The sequence below is a fragment of the Lontra canadensis genome, unplaced genomic scaffold, assembly GCF_010015895.1.
Source record: "Lontra canadensis isolate GAN:19392208 unplaced genomic scaffold, GSC_riverotter_1.0 scaffold6, whole genome shotgun sequence".
Lineage (NCBI taxonomy): Eukaryota > Metazoa > Chordata > Mammalia > Carnivora > Mustelidae > Lontra > Lontra canadensis.
The window spans coordinates 12,355,602-12,382,094 of NW_022631000.1; the positions used below are offsets into that span (position 1 = coordinate 12,355,602).

At 46.1% G+C, this 26,493-nt stretch overlaps 1 protein-coding gene across 1 annotated transcript; it reads left to right on the forward strand.

Annotated features, from left to right (window-relative positions):
• Positions 1-26,101, forward strand: CUNH3orf52 (chromosome unknown C3orf52 homolog). Its single transcript, XM_032852183.1, has 6 exons — positions 1-202; positions 5,922-6,051; positions 12,932-13,059; positions 18,508-18,578; positions 21,956-22,137; positions 26,057-26,101. The coding sequence occupies exons 1-6, from the start codon at positions 65-67 to the stop codon at positions 26,059-26,061; spliced, it is 654 nt and encodes a 217-aa protein (XP_032708074.1). The 5' UTR covers positions 1-64; the 3' UTR covers positions 26,062-26,101.
• The last annotated feature ends 392 nt before the right edge of the window (positions 26,102-26,493 follow it).

The window sequence follows — 26,493 nt, forward strand, 5'->3', positions numbered from 1 at the left end:
CTCTGCACCCTTGCGTGTGTGCGCCCTGCTGCCCGCGGGCCTCTCAGCGCTCCTCTGCCTGTCCATGGAAGGGGCCAGATCCCCGTCGCCGGGGGAAGACCTGGAGCTCCTGGCGCTCGGAGGGCAGCCGGAGGAGCAGAAGCCTCTCAATGGAACCGTCCAGGTCATCCCTCTTTCGGTGGAGGAGCCCTGCCCAGCCCAGGTAAGGCCTGCTTGGCCCCGCGGCGGGCGGTGTCCGAGAGCGGACTCCGAGCCGGGCTGCCGGCCAGGGCCCGGGCCCGGCACCCTCAGAGTTGCGGGGTTCCAGCCAACTCTCCGGGCGTCGCGGACGCAGAGCGCTGGCGCGTCCTGGAATCTTCAGAACCGAGCGGACGTGGGAGTGCGCGTCGGCCTGAGCCCGCCAGAGCCCCTGAGACCCCTCCATCCTTCTGACCTCCAAGGAACTGGAGGAACCCTGGCGTGGAGGTGTGCGGCTCCCCTCTTCAGAGCAAATCCGCGAGGATAGAGGTGGTTTTTATAAGTTCTGTAACTTTAAATGAAGTTTTTTTTCTGTTTCAAGAAGGATGGAAGAACTAGAGTGATAGATGGAGTCGTCGCTTTCTTCAGAATCTCCTTGCCTTAGCTTTGCTGCCTTGACACTTCCAGCCACCTGCCACCGTCCCCCGCTAACCCTCACCCAATGCCCATCATCCCTTGTCCCGCTTCACATCCACACACACACACACACACACACACACACACACACTTTCTGTCCTTTACTGATCAGGCCTTTTGATTTGGCAGGAAAAGAGACCGGGAGAGGCGAGTGAATTTGCTCTGCTGAGATGATGGGAAGTAATTTCAGAGTTTTTGTCCCAAAGAACTAGACTCTGCCTCCTTCGCTTTCCCTCCCCTCAATCTCTAAAGGAAGTCATGGTGGTGCTTAGGCTGAGCTCTTTTCTGGTCCAGCCCTGGCAGAGATGGGAACATTATTCATTCTCATCAAATGCTTGTAAAACAGCAGAGACTTCGAATTCACAGCCATCTACCTTCTGATTAACCCCTACTGCTGGCTTGAGGTTTACAGGGTGCTTGGAGCTCTCCCTATACATATGTGGCTCCAACCTGGCCTTTCTAGGTCCCACTTCTCCACTTCCACCCCTTTGACTCTTGGCCTGTTGATTTCAGGGATAAGCAAGGACAACAAAAGGGGAAAGCACTGCTTTTGCTTCGGGATCAATTCCTGGAAACACTGTAAAGTTTGCTCTTCTAAGGACCTATAGGTACTTTGGAGAGTGATTTGGGACTTCATGTTTGAGTGAGAGATGAACACCACAGAAGAATGAAGGCTGGAGGAAGATGTTCTGTTCTCTGTGGGCTGGCTGTGTCAGTCCTCCAAGGCAGGATCTCCGAGTGGATTGGAGAATACTTGCTTCATGTTAGATAGAACATACCAGTGACTTCTGGGACTGATTCTAGACATAGGAGTTTTGGTGACAGTTTCACTACTAGAAGGTGTGCCTTGTGGCAAGGTGCTAAGGTCTGCAGTCAAATGGTCGTTAATGTGGTTAACCGAGCTTCTCTGGGAGGCCTGGGAATGCCTTTCTGAAAACAGATGAGTAGAAAAACATGCCACACGCATGTAGGGCATCAGTATTTTATAGTTGTTTAGTACCTGCCCAGGAGAGACGGCTCTTTTCGTGTTCTAATTATTTCCTCGTCAGCCAGCTCTACACTGATAGCCTGGACTTCCTCATAAATTAGCTTTGTAGGTTACCAAATAGAAAAACTATGGGGAGTGACAGAGTGGCCTGAAGGTGAAGGGTATGTGAGCACTTGGAGGGCATTCAAATATTTGAACAGGAAACATTTAAAAAGAGAGAGAGAGAGAAAAAAAAAAAACCCTCATCTAAATGCTAAGAGCATAAACAAAACAAAACATATGCTAAGAGCATTTTCATCTAAATGTATTAATCATTCTCTTTGGTTACATAGAATAAGTTGAGGTGTATTTTATTTTTTAAAAAGATTGATTGATTTCTTGAGAGCGAGAGAGAACACAGGCACCCGCAAGCAGCAGGGGGAGGGGCAGAGAGAGAAGGAGAGAGAATCTCAAGCAGTCTCCAGGCTCAGTTTGAGACTGTTGGGAAGAAGACACCCCACCTCATGGCTAACTTCCTAGTTGGACGGGCGGATCTGGGCGAGTCTACAAAGGCAGTAGAAAAAGCTTCTTTCCCTTGCTTGTTCTAGGCTTGGAGCTTGAGGGAAATTAGCCCCATTATTATGCATTGTTCAGAATTTAGGACAAGCAGCAGCTGGATTTTCTGTGGGTGGACAAGTGGATTAAATCCCACAATGAGATGATAAAGTACAGATTTTCCTACGTGCTAAGAAAAATTTTCCAGATGTATATAATATCTGCTCCTAGGAAAGCCAAAGGGAAGAAAAGCTTTCTGTATCTACGAGAAAGAGAGAGAGAGAGAGAGAGAGAGAGAGTCCTGCCATTGTACAGGGCCTTAGGTCCTCTATTTGGATCCTTATCTGAAGGGGGATGCGACTATCTGGGGGCCTGTTCAGAGGAAAGCCACAAAAATTCTCCAGCCATATAATGCAATCGTAGACTATAAGATACAGTTTGCAAAAATCTCTGGAAAGCACCCCATAGAAAAACCTGTCTGTGGCTGCTCCCCGTGACCTGGAATTTGGGCCTGAGAGAAAGAAGATGCTGGTGAAGGAGGCAGTATGTCCTTTGACCTGGGTTTTTAGGGGAGTCTCATCACAGGTGGCATATACCTACTGTATCAGAGGCTCTTCCCCCTCAGGGTACAGTGGAATCTCCTGGGGAAATTTCTAAAAAATACAAATTTCTTGGTTGATTCTAATGAGCAAGGAGCCGAGAATCACTGTTAATTTATTCTTGGGTTGAGAGTAAGCTGGTGGACTATTTCTCAATGACTTAAAGTCTGTGAAGGTTAATTTTGCACAGGATAGTGTCTCTCCCCTAGGTCTGATGGGAGACAATGAAGGGGCCAAGCTGTATGTTGGCAGCTTTGGGCTGGACAGGAAGAGACTTTTCCTATAGGCGAGGGCTGTGTGCTTGTGAGGTAACTCTCCCTAGGAAGTCAGAGTAATGGTCTCCTCATAGCACCAGGGTCCTAATTTATTATTTCTAAGGGAAATCATAAGTGAAGGCACAAGAGGCCAAATTCACTGACCCTTGTTTTGCGGCTCATCTGAGACTCCAGCCCCTTTCATTTTGTACCGATCTTATGGTCCCGGCTGCTTCTTGTATCAGGTTTGAAAATGGCATGAAGTCATTTTGTTCTCAGGAGCTCTGTAAATGGGAAGATCTCTTTCTGTCCCCTGGGAAGTTGAAGATTCCTTGTCCTGGGACTTTCCATGTGCCTTATTGAGCCCTTGGTTTTGGTGGCTTTGGAGTTTTCAGTCTTCAGTTGGGGTGAGAGATGGCTCTGTCCTTGGACTCCAGAAACACACTTAGCTCAAAAGCATTTTCTTCTGTCCAGATGTTTCTTTTACTGCTCCCCTCACACCCAACCAGAAGAGCCAGTGTAAAGTATATATTCAGGGTCTCCAGAGTGTGACCTCTACTCTAGAATTTTTCCAAGTACCTTCTTAAAAGTTCTAGAACCTTCTACAGTGTATTAAGAGCCTAATACCTGACTGAGGCACAAAAGTGGGATAAAAGCATGAGGAAGTTTAAGAGACACCCCTCCTTCTCTCTGGTTTCAGTTTACCTTGGAAGATAGGCTGGTATCTGTTTATATTTGAAACCAGACAAAGCAGGGACAAATGAGCTGTTTGGAGAGCTCATGTTCTGGAGGATCTCTCCGTGATTGACATGGCAGGGAGGTCTCAGCAAGAGGAGAGATCTGATCTGGCTCCTGGAGAGAGTGACAAGTTCTCAGAACAGGTCTCAACCCTGATAAAGCAACTGATTCACTCTGGTTGGCTCAAAATTACACACTGGGGAGGGGGGTTTAGTGGAGTGGGGGAACACCTGGGTGGCTTAGTCAGTTAGGCATCTGTCTTCAGCTCAGGTCATGATCTCGGGGTTCTGGGATCGAGCCCCATGTCCAGTCTGTTTCTCCCTCTCCCTCTGTCCCTGCCCCCCTTTCCCCCAACTCATGCTCTCTCTCTGTCTCTCAAATGAATAAAAAAAAAATTACAGGCTGCGGCCTACCCCCACCTCCACTGCAATCTGGTCTCCCATGTCTAGGGAGGGCCTAGGTGTGCACGGTTTAAATTCCTCCTTAGCTGATTTGAACATGCTTCCAGGCTTGGGAACCTCTCACTGAGTGCATCTGAACTGTCATCCTGAAGTGAACGATTTCTTTCTCTGGTGGCCATCACCACAGGCATGAGGGAGAGAAAGTCGACCAGGAGCTGCTCTGTGGGACTGGAGAACGACGGCTCCCATGTGTGGGGTGCCTAACATTTGTGTAGCAAGTGCTTCATGCCCACAATCTCTGGTCTTTACAACAGCTCTGGGAGCTGGATCTATTACTTTTACAGCTGAAGATGTTGGGGCTAGGGAGCTTCTGGAACTTGCTGAAGGAGGCAGTCATTGCCCTCAGGCATAGGCAGGGAATGCGGGTACAGAACCATACTTGTTCCCCCACCGGAATCCATGGTCTCTGTGTGAGAATTCCCTGACGGCTCTGTGGGAAGCAAGGACAGAGTCCCAGAAGTCGGTAGGGGCAGGGGACAGGGGGTGGCCCCCAGTGGAGACTAACCCCACGACAGCCAGGCACGCTCATAGCCTGGAGCTCTGCGCTGTGACGCGGGGTGGGGGTGGGGGAGCTGTGGACAGCAGGTGCCAGCTTTGCCGTGACCCGCAGCAGGCATCCGTCCTGCCTGCTCTCTCTGGCAGCATCTTGGAGACGGGCTAATGCCTCCCTTGCAGGACCATTTGACTGAAAGGAAATGGTGTCAGCGACCAACCAAGCGACCAAGTTGTGGCCTCACTACACCCACTGCAGCCTGCTTCGTGGTGTCGCTCCCATCCTTCCTTTCATTTCCCTTCCCAGGCCCTAATTACGTAGCACAGGGCACAGCAGTAGTCTCTTTGCTTGTCCTTGGCATGCTCACTCTAAACTACACATCGTTTTTCTCTTCATCTTCAACTCAGCTCTTGTGCTCCAAAACCTTTCACAGTTCCCCAGCGCACACCCAGTTAAGTCCAGACTGCTCTGGCGGCACTGAAAACCTTCCCAAGGATGCTCGGACGTTTCACTGTCTCTAATCTTAACGACCATGAATTCCTTCTGGAACCCACGTGGGCAGAGGATTCTCTTGGCCCGCCTGGTTATGACTCAACATTGAGGTTGCTCTGTCCATCTGCCTTTCTCTGTCCATCCTCCAAAGTCTTGCTTCGCCCCCACCTCCCCACTTCAGAGCCCCTAGGGTATTTTCCCCCTCACTTAAAAAAATTTTTTTTTTTTATTTATTTATGAGAGAGAGAGCCCAATGCGGGGCTTGATCCCAGGACCCTGAGACCATTACCTGAGTCGACCACCTGAGCCACCCAGGACCCCCCCTCCCCGCCAACTTCTTCTTCTCCTTTTTTTTTTTTTAAGATTTTATTTATTTATTTGACAGAGAGAGAGAGAGATCACAGTAGGGAGAGAGGCAGGCAGAGAGAAGGAGGGAGGAAGCAGGTTCCCCGCTGAGCAGAGAGCCCGATGCAGGGCTCGATCCCAGGACCCTGAGATCAAGACCCGAGCTGAAGGCAGAGGCTTTAACCCACTGAGCCACCCAGGTGCCCCCTCTACTCCACTTCTTGTGAGGTTCCATTCTGCCTCTTTGTAAACCTGACTCCTTGAAGTGTGGCCTGGAGAGGGCAGGATCCTGCTGCCTTCGCGAGAGTACAGAAGTGCTTCTGGAAACCAGTGACTGCCTTACAGTGTCCCTCTGCTTTCCAGGAGAAGGAGGAGAACCCTTGGAGTTCCTGTAATAAGAAATTGATTGGAAAGTGCAAACTGTGGATGGTCATCGCCTCTGTTTTCCTAGGTCTCATTATAGTCATCATAATAAGCTTATGTCTTATTGGAGGTAAGAGGATTTAAACAGGACTAAGTTGATGCATTTTAAGAACTTGTTTAATGCTTGTGCAGGACTTCCATTGATATGGAAGATGTGCTCATTGCTATTTCATTACTTATAATATGAATTGAAAACGGGCTTGGGATTGTTGTGCGGATGGTAGCTATCCTGTGGTTCTTTGTTTTATTTCGTTTCTTTATTTAGTAAGTTCTGACTGAAGTATGGAGACCAATGTTTTACTTCAAACTCTGCCCACCAGATCCTGAAAATTTCTTAACTTTTAACTCACTTAGACACTAATTTATATTTTATTGTTTCTCTACACCTGTTTAGTTGAAATTTTTTATCATTTTTTTGGTAAAATAATTATTGTACTTCATTTGATATACCCAGTACATTATTATAATGATGAATAATGAATAGCTCATTTGAAAGCGTCTTAAAAACTTTGTAGAATCATGTCTCTATATGCTGTCATTACTTTAACTTATTTTGGAAATAACCATTATATTTGTGTTGTATGTGTTTACAGACCAAAACCATACATGGTGCTAACTATGTAATTTACATATATTATTTACTACTTATTTATTTTTTAAAATAAAAAAAGTTTTTAAAAAAATCTTATTTATTTGAGGGAGAGAGTGAGCACAAGCAAAGGGAGCAGAAGAGGGAGAGGAAGAAGCAGGGTCTCCGCAGAGCAGGGATCCCAATGCTGGGCTTGATCCCAGGACCCTGGGAAGGTGACCTGAGCCAAAGGCAGACACTTAACTGACTGAGCCACCCAGGTGCCCTCATTCTTATTATTTATTATGAATTTAAAAATAATATGTGTTCAGTTACCCATAAAACACATCCAAATTATTAAAATTTCACTATACTTTCTTCTTTTTCTTACTTGCATTTTAAAAATAATTTGAGATGTGATTGTATTTTATATATATATATATATATAATTTTATTATTTTTTTTTTTTAGAGAGAGAAAGCATGACCATGTGCCAAGGTGGGTGGGTGGAGAAGCAGAGGGAGAGGGAGCGAGAATCCTAGGTAGGCTCCACTCCCAGTGTGGAACCCTTTGTGGTGGTCGATCTCACCACCCTTTCATCATGACCTGAGCTGAAATCAAGAGTCGGATGCTTAACCGACTGAGCTACGCAGGCACCCCAATCATTGTTTTTTAATTATTTTGGGGCCTACCTTTAGGATTTTTAAAGATTTTATTTATTTATTTGACAGACAGATAACAAGTAGGCAGAGAGGCAGGCAGAGAGAGAGCTGGGGAAACAGGCTCCCTGCCCAGCAGAGAGCCCGATGTGGGGCTTGATCCCAGGTCCTGGGATCATGACCTGAGCGGAAGGCAGAGGCTTTAACCCACTGAGCCACCCAGGCGCCCCTACCTTTAGGATTTTTAATGCTATATTGAGACCGTTTGCTAATCCACTAAAAGTTATTTGTGGCACTTTTTTTTTAAATGACTGCATGATACAGTCTTCCATGCCATTTTAAAGCTTTTAAAATTTTCTATGATTATTGATATGAAGGTTTTCATGATACATAAATAGAGTACCCTCCAGTGGGCAGTCATTTCAGTTTTAAAACAAGAAAAAAGAAAATTGTTTTTATTTGTAATTAGGGCTATTGCAGGGGTAGGGTTTTTTTCTGGAGTTGGGATACTCTTGAGGGTGACCTGGTCTCCACATGGATTTGGGTTGAGTCAGATTCTTCTTAATAAACCCAGTCTTGGATGAGGAGTCCCAGAGTCTCTCCAGAAGGGGTCCTGGGAGTTTTCTTCAGAAACTACATTTGCCCTTCACTTCCTATTCTTCTCCCAGCCTCTTCCTCTCCTGTCTCAAGTCCCTCAAAGAACAGGGAAATTTGATGGTATATGCCAACCTCCAGCATGTGGGTTTCTCAGGTAGGTGCCTTGTTTGCTTAATTACTTAGGGTATAATTGAGGTGGGACGGTGATCCATTGAGGCCACAGGCTGGTTTCGAGTTAGGAACAAGTTGATAAGAGGTGCTGCACCTCATCCGACATGCTGAGGGTAGGAGTTTTAGTGTGAGCTTTCATACTCTCTCTTACTATCAACTCCCACACGTGGATGTTGAAACTGAAGTTGAGCCATGCAAACTTGTCCCATCACAATTAGGTGGTGCTCTCCTGAGCATTGGCTGATTTGTCTGTTGGCCTCTGGAGCCTAGAACAATGGAGCATGCAGCAGATCCAGTTGGTTTAATGTTAGGGATTCTAAAGCCCAAGACCCAAGAACTATCTTCCATTCTCAAACATCAGCGGACCTCTTCAACTGCCCAACAGCAATCTGCAGAGGAAGGGATTCTCTCTCCTTCCATCGTTTCTCAAGGGACATTAGAGTTCATTGGATAATATCCAGGGAAGAACTCTGTAATGCTTGTAGTGCAAACTTCACTTTCAATGTTATTGTAAAATTGTATTTTCAGGGGCACCTGGGTGGCTCAGTCAGTTAGGTGTCTGCCTTCAGTCCCAGTCATGATTCCAGGGGCCGGAGATCGAGCCCCATGTTGGGCTCCCTGCTCAGTGGGGAGTCTGCTTCGCCCTCTCCCTCTCCCCACACCCCCAGTCTCTCTCTCTCATTCACTGTCTCTCTCAAATAAATAACTAAAAAATTATATTTTCAAATGTTAATTCTGTACAGAGATTTGCACACTTTCATATTTTTTAAATCTGAGAAATACTTTGATTTCACTTGGCATCTCAGCCCTCAGGAGTCTGGGCCTTTGGGGAGAGTCACAGTAGGCAGTGTGGGATGGAGGAAATTCCATGGGTGAAAAGGGCAGGGACAGGGCTCCCCTCCTTTATGGTCCCAGCCTCACCCAGAGTGGCTCTGTAAGTAACTGTGGGATGAGCATGTGCAGTAATTGGGCATTGCCTCATGGCCAAGCTGGTGATAGGAATCGAATTCATAGAACTTCTGGGCACTGTGGGGAAAACACTGCTGTCTGGAAAAGCTCAGTGTTGACAGAGTCAAAGGCTGCATGTAGGGTTGGCTTCGTTAAGAAGCGAGGTTCCTCAGGAGCTGGCTTCGCCATTTTTCCTCTGTTGTCCCACCCTGCCCGCCACCCCGCCATCTCTTCAGTCTCCTGTCGCCAGGCTCTGTAACAAGCAGATCGAGGCTCAGAGGCAGAGATGTTAATAACTGTGGAGCTGGAGTGCACACAGGTGTGGACAATCAACAGGTCCCAGCATAGAAGGGATAATGCATTGAGGAGGGGACATTGGGGTACTTAGGGTGGGGTGTTCAGCACGGAGGTGTATCTTGTCACTGACATTGTTAAGAACTATTGTCAGCTGTGGTCTGTTTTATTACTGTTAATTTTCTACAGACTGTACAGACTTTATTGCCTGCATCTGGGGCGGGTCTCCCGTCACTTTGCCCTTGACATGCTGTTCAGGTGATGGCAACTTCAGGATCGTGGCTGAGCTCCAGGCATGGAGCCGGGGCTGTTTACACACATGGCAGACAATGAAATCTTTTTGAAGTGGCCAATCTGGGGAACAGAGCCCAGGGAGTCCTGTTGGGTCTGGAGGCTTGGTTTTGTCTCCATACTTCAGGGAAAAGATAATGATGGAGTCTCTTCTTCTCCCTAAAGAAGCATAAATTCCTTGATGTAAATAAATGGTAAAAGAGCTTTCCCCTCTCTTTCATTCTCTCTCAAAGTCATCTTCTTTCTGGACAATTTAGAAGATCCGTTAAGCATCTTTAGGAGTTCTGCTTTTCTCACTGAGTTACCCCAGCCAGGGAGGAGAGAGACCCGAGTAACATGCTACTAATGAAAGTCTTGTTGGACGGGGCAAAGAATTTTAAGTATTATGCAAGCCAAAGGGTGACAAGTAGGTGGATACTTAGAGATGTAACTTAAAGGTGATCAGATTTAGCACTCTAAGGACCCTTATGTGATATTCTCCAACATTACAGCTTTCTGCCTGACTTCTTTACTGTCTTTCCATACAGGTGTTTCCATGAGTAGGAGCGCTATGGTCCTGAGATGTAAGCAGGGACGTTAGAAGTGCCATGTGTTGAATAGGTTGTTTTGTCTTTGCCTTAGGTGGAAGAGCCATACTGTCAAGGCATGTTGGCAGGCAGACGTGTTGCACAAGGCAATGCTCCAGGTGTAGGGTGACTCATGGGAAAGTCCTCAGCAGACAGCATTAGCAAGTTGTAAACTAGCAAGGTCCTTGGGGACAGGAACTTAGTAGCAAATCTGTAGGCCCTGGTCCTTGAAATTTCATTGTGTTGTTCCCTGTTTCTCTTGCCCTCCACTCTCATAGGTTTCTCCACCTTCCCAGGACCAATGTCTTCACCTGTGCTCTCCACAGGAGCCTTCCCAGCTTCTCCTGACCCATGGACCATCAAATCTGTCCACATCTCACTAAGCATCCTCAGACTTTTCTCAACTTGGGCCTCTTGAAATGTGCTAGCATTGTTTGTCCTTCAAAACCTTCTTTCATCAGAATCTTGCTGCGACATTTTAGAAATGTTTATTCTCTTTCTCTTTTTTCATTGGCAGACTTCTAGAAATTGAGGTCTGCATTTGGATCTTGCCTCCTGCTCACTCCTTACCCATTGGTTCCAGGACCCTGGGATCACGGCCTGAGCAGAAAGCAGACACTTAACCGATTGAGCCACCCAGGCACCCCAAGACTTAAAATATATAACATAAAATGTGAGGGAAACTTGTTGATTAAAGGATTATTAGTATTTTTTTTTTCTTATTTTGCTACAATTTCCTGTACTTGGCAAGGTTTCAGCTATGAAGACATAACTTTATTGTCAGAGGAAATAATATCATGACTTACAACAAATAAGGGTGCAGGGGATAATTCCCTGTGTTTGGGGTCCTCAGGATCCCTCCGAGATGCAGTGAATTGCTGGGAGAATTCATGGGACTCAGCATATTGTCATAGAGATGATTACTGATGTGGGGAACAAAGGCAAAAGGAAATGTATATAAAATTAAATTCTTTCAAACTTGCAGCTTGTTGACAAATACTTGACTCAAGGCAGAGCAAGACACCCCTCCAGGAACTCCCAAGTGTCTTTAAGTTAATGCCTTTCTAGAGGAAACAAAACAAAACAAAACAAACAAACAAACAAACAAACAAAAAACACACCTAAGCTTGATAGGCCTCCAGGATCCCTGAAGTCCTCTTTGACGTATGAAAATCCTTTTGGAAACTTCCTTTGTCTCTACCTCTCCCAACTTAAAAGTATCTCGTGAATTGCTCCTCACAACCCCAGGGCACCTGGGTCCTGTCCCCCTGCTTTAATAAAACCACCCTTTTTACACCGAAAAACTTATCAAGAATTCTTTCTTGACCAATTGCTCCTGGACCACATGTCAAATCCCATCACTTGTGATTTATCATAGCAAAATGAAATAAAGCAAAATCCAGAGGAAACCAGGCACAAACTTGAGGACCCCCTTAACTGCCACAGCAATGAGATGTAACAACACGTGAGAAGTGTTGTCTACCGGGGAAGCTCATCAGAGTCTAAGGGCCCAGGGTTTTCCTGGGTTGGTCCAGGAGGCAGCCTCTGCCCGACCCATGCTAAAATTCCAGATCCCCGGAAGGCACGGTGATCAGCATAAGCTACATTGTTTGTACCAACAGCAGGTACCAACTGGGAGGGCATGGAGGGAACCCTCCCCAGATCCAGGCTCGCATAGGCCAGCCAGGGTCCAGCCTTGAGCCGGCCCCTCTGAACTGGTCATCTCAGGCTCTGGGAACTCTGTTCTGCATGTTCCCTTTCTCCTCATCCTTCCCAGGGAATAAGTATTAGGATTCTTAGTGCTTTTCATCTGCCTTTCTATCAAACACCGAGGGCCTTTTCTAAGTCCAGCCAGAGAGGCTGCTTGTGTTCTGTCTGAAGCATGAGATCTGAGAGTCAAGGCTATGGACAAGGTGAGCTCCTGGTTCGGCCACCCACGCCTTTCTCAGGGCTGGAGAGGTGGTTCCTGTGCGTTCCTGTGAGGGCCTGGCAAGGGAGGCCACCGGAGAGCCAGGGGAGCAGAGCTGCTACCACGAGTGCCAGCTTCTAGCTCCTGGCTCCTGGCCTTGTGTGTTTTTCCTTTAGCTTTAACTGCTTAAAAATCAATTAGCTCACCATCATTAGAGCACCAGCAGCCACGCAGAACTCACTGTGCCAGGAATGCAAGGCCCTCTGGCCTTAGGGCTCTGAGTGCAGCTTGGTTTCCCTTCTATAAACAGAGAGTGTAAAAAAAAAAAAAAAAGAGTGTGTCAACATTTCTCTCCTGTGGGACAGACTGCCAGACTGCAGAGTGGTGGCTTCCCTGCCCATCTTCCGTCTTCCAGGAGATGTCTGGACGTGGCTCACGTGCTTATGTCTAGTCCCCACGTCCCCATTCGGTTCTGGTCCATGATGTCTCTTCCTCCTCAGGGTCTTTGATAGCCTGGAACTGGGGTGATTCACTGAAGTTCCTTGCTCACAGTCCCTGGCCCCCGTCACCCATTGTTCGCTCCCGGAGCCTAGCCCAGCGCCTGCCTTGACAGACACCTGTGGACATAGTTAAGGCTGCAGGTTCTGTTCAACCAAGAAATTCACGTTCTTCCCACTCCCTCCCACCGGCTTTCCCCCCCAGCTTGTATTCAGTGGAATCTGGGAGCTCTTACGGTATAAAACGAACAAGTTTTATCATAAATGGAGGCTTCTGTCTTTATGTGGTATCTCCAAGAAGACAGAACATTTCCGCCTGTCCTTGCTTCCTGTGTCTGGCCTTTATCCTTGATGAATGTTCAGTGTCATTTCTAGCAGCCAGTGGCACAAATTGTTATTTGAAGCATGTGTTTACTTTACTTTTACTTTTTGTCTCCCTCCGCCCTTTAGTAACTTACATCGATGAAGATGCAAATGAAATACTTGAGTTATCGTCGAATAAAACCTTCTTGGTCGTGCTCAAGATTCCAGAGGAGTGTGCTGCTGAGGAGCAATGGCCGCACCTGCTCATGGAGAGGGTAATTATATCATAAGCATTGTTTACAGAGTTCTTAACAGTAGAATGTGGGCTCTTCGAATGATTACGTAAGTAGCTTCAGGCTTGGATTCTTTGTCTGCATTTTGGCAGAAACTGATGCTTAGAAATGGATTTTCTGTGGTGCCAAGCCTCAGAAAGGAGCCCTGCCCTCCAGCAAAATGCGTCCTGGAGGACAGTGCTCGGTCTCCTCACTCTGGTCTTAAGTTTGATTCGACCTGTCATGTCATGGGGGACTGGTGATGTGCCAGAAAGCCACAGTCACAGAGTCTGGGCCAGTCACAGTCACAGAGTCGTGGTTAGACAGACAGTTCTAGATAGTGGGATATGTTCTACAGAGGAGAAGCGTACAGAATATCTTGCAAGCTCAAAGGAGGGTCATCTACACTACCTGAGGTGTGGCTGGAAGCTTGGAGGGCATCTTGCAGGAGGTGATACTCAGGATGAGTCTTAAAATATGAGGTAGGAGTGTTCTTGGTGATACTAGGGGATCTGTCCTGCAGTGTCCAGTTGCCTCTTGCCTACTGTACGATGGGGCCTTTCGGGGATGAAGCGTGAAGGTTTTCCTACTCTTTGGTAAGGCACTGAAACATTTTCATCTTGTTGACATGGTCAGCTGTTCATGTTAGCCCTTCCTGGTGGTCGTGGAGAAACACTGGAGGCTGAGAGCTTAGTTAGAAGGTACAGCAGTAGTCCCAGTGATAGATGGGGGTCTTTGACCCAGGGCAGTGGCAGGGTGGATAAGGAAGATTCCAGTGAGGTTTAAGAGGTCTTCTCACTCAAGGGGACTTCATGGCTGATTGCATGTGGGGATGCAGGAGAATACGACTCCAGGCTCCTGGGAGGTGAATGGGTAGATGGTGGCTTCATTCTTAGAGCATGAAATGCAGGACAATGTCCTTGGTGCAAGATGAGGGCGTGCAGCCTCTGCATGAGGGCTGGTTGGGTTCACAGCCAGACCCAGAAAAGTATTTGATAAGGGTCTAAGCAAGACCAGCCTGCCATCTCTTATAGCCTTCTCTGCAGCTGACCGGTAGACTGGTGTGGGTCCCCTTCTGGTTTCCATCTGATTCCTATGAAAGCTTCGCCAGGAGGCAAGTCCATCTTGGTCACCCCGGAGTTAGTTTCTGGACACCCAGGGGCGTGTAATTTGATTGCTGCTTTGGTCACAGGGGTTTGTGTTCTGGGATGATTATTGGGCATTTCTTCCTCCTTCTTTTCCGTGTTTAAATCTTACCTGAGAGCCCCCTTTCCTCTTTTTCTTTCACCTGCTTCCAGATCAAGCTGCTGAGTGAATAGCCTCTTGCCTTTTCCCTCTTGATTGCGTTTTTCATCCCGGGGTTTTGCATTTGCTGAGCAGAAATGAGATGATTCAACATCCACACATGTCGCGTGTTCCAGACTGAATTCTTTATATCAAAGGGGAGTGGAGGTTAATCATCCACTGTAGAGCCATATCTCGTGCGCAGAGCCTGGCAGGAGCAGATCCTGTAGGTATTTTAGCTCATCGGTGTGTAGTGGCAAGGGAACAAGGTCTGGCATGATCCCTGAGGCAAGTGCACAGGCCTGTTCGAACTGCTTCCTTCTCTGATAAATAGAAATCACTACACTTCCCCTGTATATCCACAGGTGCCTATGGGATGCATATAAGGAACTCTGTACAACATTTTTTTTTTTTTTAAAGAATGGTCTAGTTTACAGATGATAAAATTAAGGCCCAGAGAGGTGACAAATCTTCTGCCCCCTGGGATCCCAACCAAATATGTTCAGAAACAGAAGTGAGAACTTAGGGATATTAGTCTTACTGTTGGGTCAAGAGCCCCTTTCTTTCATTCACTCAGGCCAACTTCTAGAAGTTTCCGGATATGGAAGGTAAATGGGAGTGGATGGTGGAACACATGTCCTCGCTTTTGCATTATCGTCTTGCCCTTTTTTTTTTTTAATAGTTAAGTGTGAGATCTTTTTTTTGTTTGTTTTGTTTTAAATTTTTAAATTTTTTATTAACATATAATGTATTATTAGCCCCAGGGGTACAGGTCTGTGAATCGCCAGGTTTATACACTTCATAGCACTCACCATAGCACATACCCTTCCCATAGTATTTTGTTTTGTTTTTAAATTTTATTTTATTTTATTTCTTTTCCAGTGTTCCAAAATTCATTGTTTATGCACTACACCCAGTGCTCCATGCAATACGTGCCCTCCTTAATACCCACCACCAGGCTTACCCCACCTCTACCCCACCTCCCTTCTAAACAGTTTTCCTAGCCCTTCCCTTATTCCACTGCCAGTTTTCTTCTCTTCCCACTGGGGTGCTTGCTTTGCTAAACCAGTCGGTTAGGTTAGCTACGGATTGTGTTACCCTGGCCCGTGTGCTTGATGGAGGCGTTAACAATCACTCCTTTGCTAACACCAGGAAGATATGTCCCTGGTCTCAAATTAGCCACTCTGCCCAACTCTGGTAGTCAACTCAACGGGTGCCTAGCTCAGTGTGCATCCAGCCTTGTAGGCACGGCGTAGGAATCCAGAGCCAGGGGTGAGAAGACCCCCTTTTCATGTCTTTGGACCCATAGTAGTGTGGTTAACTGTTCCCAGGTATGTGGACATGTCTCAATGATAGCAGGGGACCATGCCACTGAAAAGAATCAGAGTGGACACTGAAAGTGATCTGGTTTGTCATTCCAGCTCTTAATGTAAAATTTTAGCTTAATTTTTTTTTTTTTCTGAGAGACTAGGACTATGTGCAAAACAATACTAGGCCCTAAAGGGTAAAGAAGAAGGAGGGGAGAGTGGGAATAGAGAAGGTTGGAAGGACATCACCCCTGCCATAACACATTTGTTTATGTCTGCAAATGTATATATGTATATATCTGTGTGCATGTACACACATGTACGTATGTTTATGTGTACGTGTGTATGTGTGCGTGTGTGTATGTATATCTGTGTATGTGTGTGTATGTAGGGAAGTGCTTGGAAAAATAAATCCCATCTATAACGTCCTCCTCCTCTTCCTCCCCGATGTTCTCAGCAGCCCTGTGAGAGCCACTTTCTTATTCCTGCATCGCCTCTGGCAGGATTCTTTTCTCAGGGGCTCAAAAACTATAAGATGACTCAGTCATTTTTTTCCCTTAAAGTTCTTACCACTTTCTGCTTCTTTCCTCTTTGATATTCAGGGCACTTTCCTTCTCACTTCATCCTCCAATGTAAAGAAAGTGGGTTTTAGTGTCTGTAACCTCTAGGACTGAATTCCTTATGAGCAGAGTGACCTTGAGCAGGTTTCATACACTTCCCTCATGCTGTTTTCTTTATTAGTAAGAAGGGAAGGGGTGGTAATGCCACTTATGTCATGTTCTTATAAAGATCACAGCAAAAATACAAGATTGGAAGCGTACTTACTGTAGGTCCTCTGAACCCCTCTGCTCCACCTTGAAGGGACTGAATTGTCACCAGGTGAATTCAGTGGGAGTGTACTGTGGGAATGTAAGCTCCTTGAGATTCTGTTTGGAATTGGGTGGGAAACAAAATGAGCAGAGGTGCCCTCAGGCACTGCTTTTTGGGGGTGTGTCTGCTGCTTGCTACTCATTGGCGTGAGAGGGCACTGAGCCGTCATGGGTGCAGCTGGGCCACTCACCTCAGCACCAGGGTGCCATTGGAGGCCACTGAACCTTCCAAAACACCTTTAAGGCTGACTGACTTCAGCCGAGGCAGGAGTCAGCCTGGCAGTGGGCTCACTCCAGCCCCAGAGCTGGGTCCCTGGTAGAGAGTGTAGCCAAATCCAAGAGCGGTCCTCCTTATTTGTGCTGGAAGCTGTCTGCAGAAGACCAAGGCATTTAACCTTCAAATGCCAGTTTCACAAAAGTACAATGTAAGTACATTCAACTACTTGACCTCAAGTCCTACCAGGCTAGGATTCCCACCTCCGAAAGGTGATGAAAAGGCTAATCAAAGACAAGAAGAGACTGGTAACAGAAGAGCAGCTAGTGTCCAGAATATAACACCAAACACTTCAGATACAGAAAATACAGATACCAAGGAACAGACAACCCGAGAGAAAGACAGGAAACCAAGAGGCAAATCAAAGGTAAAAAGTCCCAAAGGAGTTCATCAACACACCTGAAAAGATACTCAACCCTACTTGTAATAATGCAAATTGAAACAATGTAAAACAATTTTATACTCCTTAAATTGGCAATAATTTTTTAAAAAATCTGAAAACATGAAGTGCCAGCAAGGCTGTGGGAAATGGAACACTGCCAAGTGCTGAGATAACAATTTGGCAAGATTTAGGTGGGTTGGGGATGCACCCACTCTTGGACCCCACGATCCCATTCGTCTGCACATACTCAAGAGAAACTGTCACAGTATCAGAAGAGAGGCACAGAAATGTTCCTGGAAGATGACTTGGGCATAGTTTGTGATAAGAGAAAATTGCAAATGCTGCACATCACCAGAGTAAGGGAATGGAAAAGTTGGTGTAATCATTTCATAGGATCTCTGCAGTAGTTAGGAGTCAGCGTGAATGACCTCCGTCTCGACATACTGTTGTGAGCAACTATCAAATGTAATTTTGGGTGAAAAAAAAAAAAGTCACAGAAGAATGTAGAATATGGCATCTTTTATTTGAATAAAAACACAAACTACACATTGTTATGATTACATGAGGGCGTATTACATTTATAAAAACCTGCATGAAAAGGATACGTGCCAACTTCAGGACCATGGCTAGTGCTGGGGGGGTTTTGGGAGGGAGAAAATTAGGAAAAACGGTGTGTAGTAGGAGTAGCTTTAGTTTTGCTTTGTTTCTTGGAGTGGAAGGCTGAAGTAACTACGGTAGAACATGTGGGTGTGAAACCTGGGTACACAGGTGTCATTTTTGGTGTGTGGCTGCAGAATCTGATGCATAAAATAAGAACTCTGCGATTACAGGCCAGCCTCCCTCGGTCCCTTCATTGGGGAAAGTGCCACACCCGGGGCTTCCATGGCCATGTCTCCCTACAACGAAGCTCCACGGAAAGGAGAGAACAAGCCCTTGTCTGGTGAAGGGCCGGGTCCTGAGGGGCCTGTTGTGCTGCCTTCCCAGCTACTTCAGTGTTGTCTTCTTCCCAGGGTCCTCGGAGTCTGTGGGGGCTCCAGGGTCCATGGTGACCACGCTCACCACAAAGGCTGCAGGTGTCCACACGACATGTGAGAGATGTCGAAACTCCCAGCCTGCTCACCTGCTCCTTAGAAATGAGGTTCTTTTAAATGAATGCTGAGTTTTCGTTGGGATAGGTAAGGCCCACACCTTCCTATTTCTCCATTCAGAGCTTCCGAATAAGTGAATTCCGAGCTAGCTTGGAATCTCTATGAGTGGGTTTGCTTTGTCACGTGATATGCAAGATAATCCATCTGTGATGCGTGTGGTTGTTTAACGTGTTGCTGTTTGTTTTAGTTGACCCATGTGTATGCATCATCCCCATCGCTGAGCCATTATTTTACTTCAGTGGAAATGACGGACTTCAGGTAAGAGTGTGGAGCCTTCCGTGTTGGTCTCTTTCCTGGGAAGCGACCCCCATCACCATTGATCTAGGACTTTTGAGTCTCAGAGCACAGAAGGATCTGATGATAGAATCACAGATCATTGGCTTTGGAAGGGTCTTTGGACACCCACTAGCTCCACTCCCTGATTTTACAAAGGAGCAGAGTGAAGCCAGATTAATCAAATACCGCAACAAGGTCACAAGGAAGAGAGGAAAAGCCAGTCCCGGGTATACCATTCCTGTTTCACAGCAGATGCTCAGATAAGCTAGGGGTAGGACTAGAAAGAGATCTCAGAGAGTGGCTGTGTGGCTCTGTCAGTTAGGCATCTGACTCTTCATCTCAGCTTAGGTCTCCATTATCTTGATTTCTACATCATGAGTTCAAGCCCCACATTGGACTCTATGCTGGACATGGAGCTTGCTTGAAAAAAAAAAAAAAAAAACAAACAGTTCTCAGATCGTGATGTGCTGTAAATGATATAATTCATACACTAGCTTTTGCTTTTGAGGAACATAATACAGGAGTCCATGATCCTTGAATAATATTAAAAATGTAAAGACATGCATACAGGAAAAGTCTACCTTCTCCCTTCTGCCTCAGCCTACTACCCCTGGATACTGGATGTTCCAGTCAATTCCATACACAGAATATGTTTCACTCCCTTCTACTGAATGAATGGACTGCCATCAGTGGTTTGGTGTGATTTTTTTATATGCGTATTTACCACACAGACTTTATACACTAAATATGTGTAGCTTATACATGTGAATATGATTTTTCTTTTTACATCTCTTAATCTTAAATGTTTTTGTCTCTGTCTACTGAACTTAGATCAAAGGTGTATACGTGTTGAGGAGTCATTTGATTATCTTTTTGTACTGTTAGGACAAGGTTTACATGACAAAGCTTTATTATCCGTTATTCCTAAAATATCTTTTAACTGTGTCCATCAAAGATAGTATTGGACTGAAATCCCTCCTTTCAAACTATACATTTCCCAGACCATGATCTTTATATATCTGAGAGAGGAAGCATGGAAAGCAGGCAGTAGCACAGTGGGATGGGACTGAAAGGGCCCTGAAGTCTGAAACTGCCTACAATGGTGGGTTGCCTTGGCAACAACACTCTTCATCCTCTTTATGGACCCCCCACTGTGCATGTTCCCTTATGGTAATGTCTCTGACATTGCTCATTTTAATCACAAATTACTGGTATTAAATTGCCAATAAAAAAAAGCCCAACACAGTTTCCTCGGTGTACTTGCCCGGATTTGCAATTTCAAGACAGAGCTGAGAAAGGGAAGACGTTCAACCAGAAGGGTCTTTCCAAGAATCCAGCCCCATATTATGGGTTCAGGGGAGGTGGGATTGCATAATGGGTTGGGATTGACATTGGGGGAGAAAACATCCGAAAATTGAGTCAAACATGGCTAGAAAGCTGAGGACTTAATGTTAGAGAATTTGTTTTTAAAAGTTATTTGAAAGAAAAAGCCAAGGGTTTTAGAATTTGGGATAGAGGAAGCTCTGTCCGGGAAGAATTTTGTTTCATATTAAGAGGTGCAGGCAGAGTTTTAAAACAATGTTGATTTGAGAAGCAAAAGCCATTGCTCCCGCAAAATGTGCTGCCGCTAGAGGGCAGGAGACAGCCAGACCCCTGGCAGCTGGGTTTGGGTCCCCGGGGCATATGGACCCCCGTTCTGCCTCAGCCATCCCACTACAGGAACCTGTCAAAATGCCCATTGGTTCACCAGCTGCCGGACTCACTCTAATGGGCGGCCGAGGCAAAGCCTGCTGGGTTCTCTGTTTTCTTGAAAATCCCTCCTTTCCCCTCAAAATCTAGCGGTAATGTGAACTCCGTCGGTGGGTGACCAGACACAGTGGGATTAGGTTGGGCTAGCGGGACTGGGTTAGGCAGGGCAGCCCTGTCTTTCACCTTCTGGCCTGTCTTCTGGAAGTCAGCCTCCGGTCATTTCCATAAGGCAGCCTGAGCCCTTGGCCACTCACCTGTGGAAGTACAGGGTGGCTGCGCGTCTAGACGGCGACCATGGGCAGCCATAAATGGAAGGTGGAACACAGGGAACAAATGAGGACACCTGAAAACTTGGGTAGACGGCTAACAGTGTGAACCTACATTTCCAGCCTCCTTGTGGATGCATCCGTAATCCGAGAGTCTCTCCAGAGTCTTGGTGGTATATTGTTCATTGGAACGGCAGGTTTTGACAAAGGGCTTGGCTGTCGCAAAGCTCATAAAGGGATTGTCGGCCCCCCATTGACCAGAATATTGGCCTATGTGACCTCCGGCCACAAGAGGGAGCTCGTTCCCTGTCCTTAGCAGGAAGAGCGGCCTGATTCTGGCTTCTGGGAGCTTGTCCAGTCTTTAAAAAACCACTTCAAGATGCTGTGAAGTGTGTAAACCTGCGATTCACAGACCTGTACCCCTGGGGAAAAAAAATATATATGTTTATAAAAAATAAAATTAAAAAAAAATACAAAAAAAAAACCCACTTCAAGGGGAATGTCAGATGTGGTCACTTCTTAATTATTTTATTTCTGGCTTTTGATCTGGGCCTCCTTGAACCAAAGTAACAGGATAGCTTTGAAACACCTAAATGCTGAGCTAGCATTTAAAGAACAGTATAAGCTGCTAATTAACTGAGGATAGCCCTATGATTATTTTTATTTTGGAAATGAAAAATATGTTCTGGGAAGATGAAAACTCCTTTTCCTTAGGTTCTTTTATTGAGAGTTGCAAAACTGAGAGTCTCGGAAGGTGGAAATGGGACAGAACAAGTTTCTCACTCTAGAGACAAACCAGGGGGATCTGATTTGCTACTACTACACAGGAAGGTCTGTGGGAGTTCAGGAGTTCTCCAAGGAGTGGGTTGCAGGGAGGGCTGCGTCCTGCCTTAAGCATTTTATAGGTTAAGGAGTGAACTGGTTGAACCCAACAGCTCTGACGGTTGCTTGTCTGGGCAGGGAGAGGAGCAGAGAATACAGAGGACAATAGGCTTTCCTGCCCTGGGGAAGGGGAGTGGGGGAGAGTAAAAGGCTGACATTGGGGCCAGTAGTGGGCCAGCCTTGGATCTTCCTTGACAATAGCTGGGTCGTGACTCTTCCTTCAGTGGCCTCTTCTGGTGGACTCCTAGAGGCTGCGTTTTAGGTGGAAGGAAGAAGTTAGGGTCACCTCAACTTTCTGTGAGGAAACTACAGAAGAAGCTTCTCCTAGAACAGGGTACGCTTTGTTATTTTGTCCTGAAAGAACACGAGGAACTACAAATATGGTCCCGCATAAGTCCGTTTCCTGAGTTGCAGTGGGATTCTGTTGACCTTTGTGGCTTCTCTGTTTGGCGTGCCTTTCAGCGGTGAAAATGCCACGGTAGCCTTCCACCTGCAGTTTGGGGTTCCTTCGGAAGATGACGGTTTTATGAAGTACAGGATGAATAAGGAGTTGGTGCGGGGCGTTTTACTACAGAATCTGCACGATCAGGGAGTGTCTGGCTGTGAGACTTTGGGACTGGATCCAGCATCCCTCTTGCTCTATGGTAAGTGGAGGAAGTCAGGACAGTGGGTTGTGGTGTCAGCACGTGAGCCAGACTGAGGGCAGCCGGGTGGGGTTTGCTGCCTGCACTGGTGAGATTTGCGCTCTGTGGAGGTCACACGGCCCCTGCCCTCCACAAGCCGACAGTGTTTGGGGGGGAAAAAAACAATTGTAAAGATGAGGATGACTAAATGTTTCCTTGTTACTGTTCACCCACATTTGAAGCTTGGCAGTATCATTTGTAAGCTCCATGGAAATGTCTTGGTTTCACAAGAAAAGTAAGTATTGAATTTGAAACAAATAATGATCCCAACATGGGGAACCCATCTTTCTTTATGTTGAAGGTCACTGAGTCTATTACATTAGTAGAGGGCAGAACAAGGCAAAGCAGCCTCTTTCTTTAGAAAGGTATAATAAAGTTACCTACCTACTTTTGAAACCAAGAGAGCAATGAGAAAATTGGCACATCATATAATAAGCCTGGAGGACACACCGCTTGTTAGAATCTGAGAACTTTTAAGACTTCACGCAAAACCTGGTGACAAGCTTCAGACAGGTGCCTCCCTTGCGTCTGCACAAGAACTTTGGCCGGGTGTCTGGCCTCGTGCCTCACCCTGATTCCTCGCTGGGAGAGGCATGTCAGCCGCCACTGATGCCGTCTGTCTCTGATATTCCGTCATCCATGATCCATCAGAAATACTCTCCTTATACTAGTAGGAGTAAATGCTAGTTGAATGAATGAAAACGACCAATCAGGGGTTGGGTTAGCAATAGGCACAATGCCAGCCGGCCTCACATCGGAAGATAGACCTGAGAGATTGGAAAACACCCCTGTTACCACATCATGTGAAGAAGGAGTTTGTTATAGTGACACTTATTTATGATGGGAAATGAAAGTAGGCTAATCCTTGTCTAAGAAGGCAAAGAGTTATATAAAGCAGTTCTGAAACCTTTCTTTTTCCCAAATAAATAGAAAGGATGATGTTCAGAAGGCCAAATCTTAGTTTGCTGGGAATGAATTTTTTCCTCACAGATCAATTAAATAAATCACGCCTGTGGGTCAGATGGAGGGCATATATCTGTAGAGTGAAGAGGTTATACCGCCCCTTACAGGAATTTTAAGAAGAAAGTAAAGAAAAGAAGGAAGGAAAGAGGGAGGGGCGGAGGGAGGAAGGAAGGAAAGAAGGAAGGAAGGCAGGCCAGAGAGAAAAAGAAAGAAGAAAAGAAAGCAAGCCCTTCGACCCCCTCTTGTGTAAAGAGGTGAGAGAGGGGAGGTGCTTCTGCCTGAGCTGGGTGTGGTGACAGCTGCTGTGTTGTGACTGGTCTTGATTTTCTGAGCCCCCTCTGTCCTACGGTGGTTACCAGCTTTTTCCAAATGTAGGTAAGGAAGATAGAGGAGGATGGTGAGAAAAAGTTGAGAAGATTATGGGGTTGGGAAGGGCAGGCGGCCTATGAGCCCAGGGAGAGCTCAAGAAGACTTTGAGAAGACCTTGAGCAGATGGCCCTGGAGACATTTGCCCAGGTCCTGACTAGGCATCGGGCCCCATGAATGTATCCGAGAGCTAAATAGGAGATTTTACTGTTCCTCTGAGACATTTCTGCTTCGGGGGAGAGAGTGTTTCTATGACCCAATGTCCACTTTCTAGAACATGCTTGTGAAATATTTGAGCCATTTGGTATTTTCAGGACTATGAGTATCAGTCAAATGGAAGAGGACACTGTCACCATTTGGGAAATGTAGAAGGAAGAAGAGAGACCTAGAAAAGGCAGGCAGGCCAAGGGAGGGGATACACTCAGGCAGGGATAGGTAGGAGAGGTAGAGGCCCCTGGGAGGGGCCCAGTGAGACCCTGTGTGTTCTTACACCAGTCTTCCATGTTCATATGCAGTGTGGGACTGAGGGTTAACCTACCCCTCCCATAACCACCACTACCCCACACCGTGGTCATCTGGGCAATTAGTGGTGAGCCTGGCAGATAGTTTTCTACAGAGATAATATTCCAGTTTTGCAAAGAACAATGATTCTTTTTTTTTTAATTTAAATTTTAGTTAGTTAACCAGTCAATCTTTGTTTCAGGAGTAGAATCAGTGACTCATCACTGACATACAATACCCAGTGCTTATCACAAGTGCCCTCCTGAAGACCCATCACCCATCTAGCCCATCCCCCTACCTCCCTCCATCAACCTTCAGTTTGTTCTCTGTCATTAAGAGTCTCTTATGGTTTGCTTCCCTCTCTTTTTTCTCCTTCCCATATGTTCATCTGTTTTTTTTTCTTAAATTCCACATATGAGTGAGATCATATGATATTTGTCTTTCTCTGACTGACTTATTTCACTTGGCCTAATACCCTCTAGCTCCATCCATGTCATTACAAATGGCAAGTTTGCATTCTTTTTCATGGCCGCATAATATTCCATTGTATATAGCACATCATTTTTGTCCATTCATCCATCGATAGACATTTAGACTCTCTCCATAGTTTGGCTGTTGTTGATAATGGAAGAGCAATGACTTAAGAAATTAAAATATTTTCCACATACTGAGAACTTTTAGGATTGACTCTTAGCAACTTTCAGCTGTACCAAACAGCAATGGTAACACCAGCCATCATGTTGTACACTACATCCACAGAACTTATTTATGTTATAACTGGAAATTTGTGCCTTTTGACCACCTTCACCCAGCTCCCCCACCCCCTGCCCCACAACCAGTCCAGTCTCTTTTTCTATGAGTTTGTTTTTTCTCGTGAGATGATGCAACACTTGTCTTCCTCTGTCTGACTAATTTCATGCAGCATGAAGCCCTCAATGTTCAGGGAATTGTTGGACTAGATGTTATCTCCCTCTTCCCCTGTTTTTTTGGGCTACTTCACCTTATGGATGTTTGGAGGCCCAGGAATGAGGAGGGAAGCTCTGTTTTACAAATTTAAAATGGCAGCATGAGTTATTTTAAACATCTTGACCTGAGTTCGTTATTTTGTGCTGTGTTCTCATATGGGAAGGAGTCAGCTAGTAGACTAAATGAGAAACTAAGGCAAACACCAGATTTGTGTGAGAGAAAGGAGAAGAACTTGTAGGCGGAGAGAACAGTGAATCTTGCTTGCATATTTTTGTGGTGAACCGATGAGCTGCCTGCTGGTAGAGGAACCCATGTGTGAGTTCTGTCCTTGAAAGGACTACTTGGTATCAAGGAAAATGGTTTGGGTTGTTTATAGATTCCCCTTGGAACGTTTAGCCAAGGACCACTACTTTCCAAGTGGGGCAGTTTTGCACCCCCACCGCACCCCTGGGGTATTTGGCAACATCTGGAGACATTTGTAGTCCTCAAGACTGGGTGTGTACGTGAGATGCTAGCATCTCATGGGTGGAGAGCAAGGAGGCTTCTGCACATCATACGAAGCACGGGACAGCTATTATGCAGAATTATCCAGCCCATAATGTCAACCACGAGGACCCTGTGGTAGAGCGTGGGCTGTCTATGTGGTGTCCCTAGGTCCTTGCACAGATGTCTCCTCCTCAGTCAGGCCAGGTCCTCACCATTTCTCTCAGCAGACTTTCTCAGAAGCTGCTGTATATGTTTTAACAAACTGAAAATTTAGAGGTTAGTAGTGAGATTATGAAGAAGGACTGAATATTTAATGTCCTCGGCACCCAATAGACCCCATCAAAATGTTATTTATCATGAATTATGCCAAAGCAAATGAGCATTGTGTTATTTGCTTTCTGAAAAGCGTTCAGAGGTGTGCATGTATGTATATATATTGACTGAAAAGGAAATAACTCTGTTAGGAATTTACAGGCATTTCAGTTTTGCAGAACAGTTTATATTGAAACCCAATGAAATAAAATGAAAGCATAAATCTTTAAAATAATCATGATTTAAAAAAATTAGTGACTTCCGTTTGTCTGTCTTCTCTTTTCAGAATGAAGGGAGGATGTTGGTGTGTGTCTGAAGGCAGTGCTCCACTAAGTCTGGGGAAGAGAGAATTCACATTGTTTTCCAGAGAAGATCTTGCAAATTACCACAGAAGGCCTGGCAAATGTCTGGAGGGGTGGAGACCGTCCTTTTTCCTCCTGACTCTGCATTTCTGAAGTCTGGGCTCTGTGTCCAGCTCTGTGAGCTCCCCTCACGGGGTCTAGTCTTGGCAAAGGCAGGAAGCCGGTTTGGCTGGGGGTGACGGGGAAGGTGGGTAGGCCTTGCAGTGCAGGGTCACTGCCAGTTGCCTCCACCTACAGGTGCACACTTTCTCTTTAGGGCGAAGGTGACCTTTCAGGCAGGATTCCCCAACCCGGGCTGGTGGAAAGAGTGGGCAGGCAGGAGGTGAGGGACAACTGAGCCAATCTCTCGCTGAAGTCCTCC

Excerpts from the sequence above, each read along its gene's own strand:
- CUNH3orf52 (XM_032852183.1), top strand. The coding sequence starts at position 65 with ATGGAAGGGGCCAGATCCCCGTCGCCGGGGGAAGACCTGGAGCTCCTG. Across the intron at positions 13,060-18,507 it reads CGCACCTGCTCATGGAGAGG|TTGACCCATGTGTATGCATC; the intron begins GTAATTATATCA and ends TGTTTGTTTTAG. Across the intron at positions 18,579-21,955 it reads GTGGAAATGACGGACTTCAG|CGGTGAAAATGCCACGGTAG; the intron begins GTAAGAGTGTGG and ends CGTGCCTTTCAG.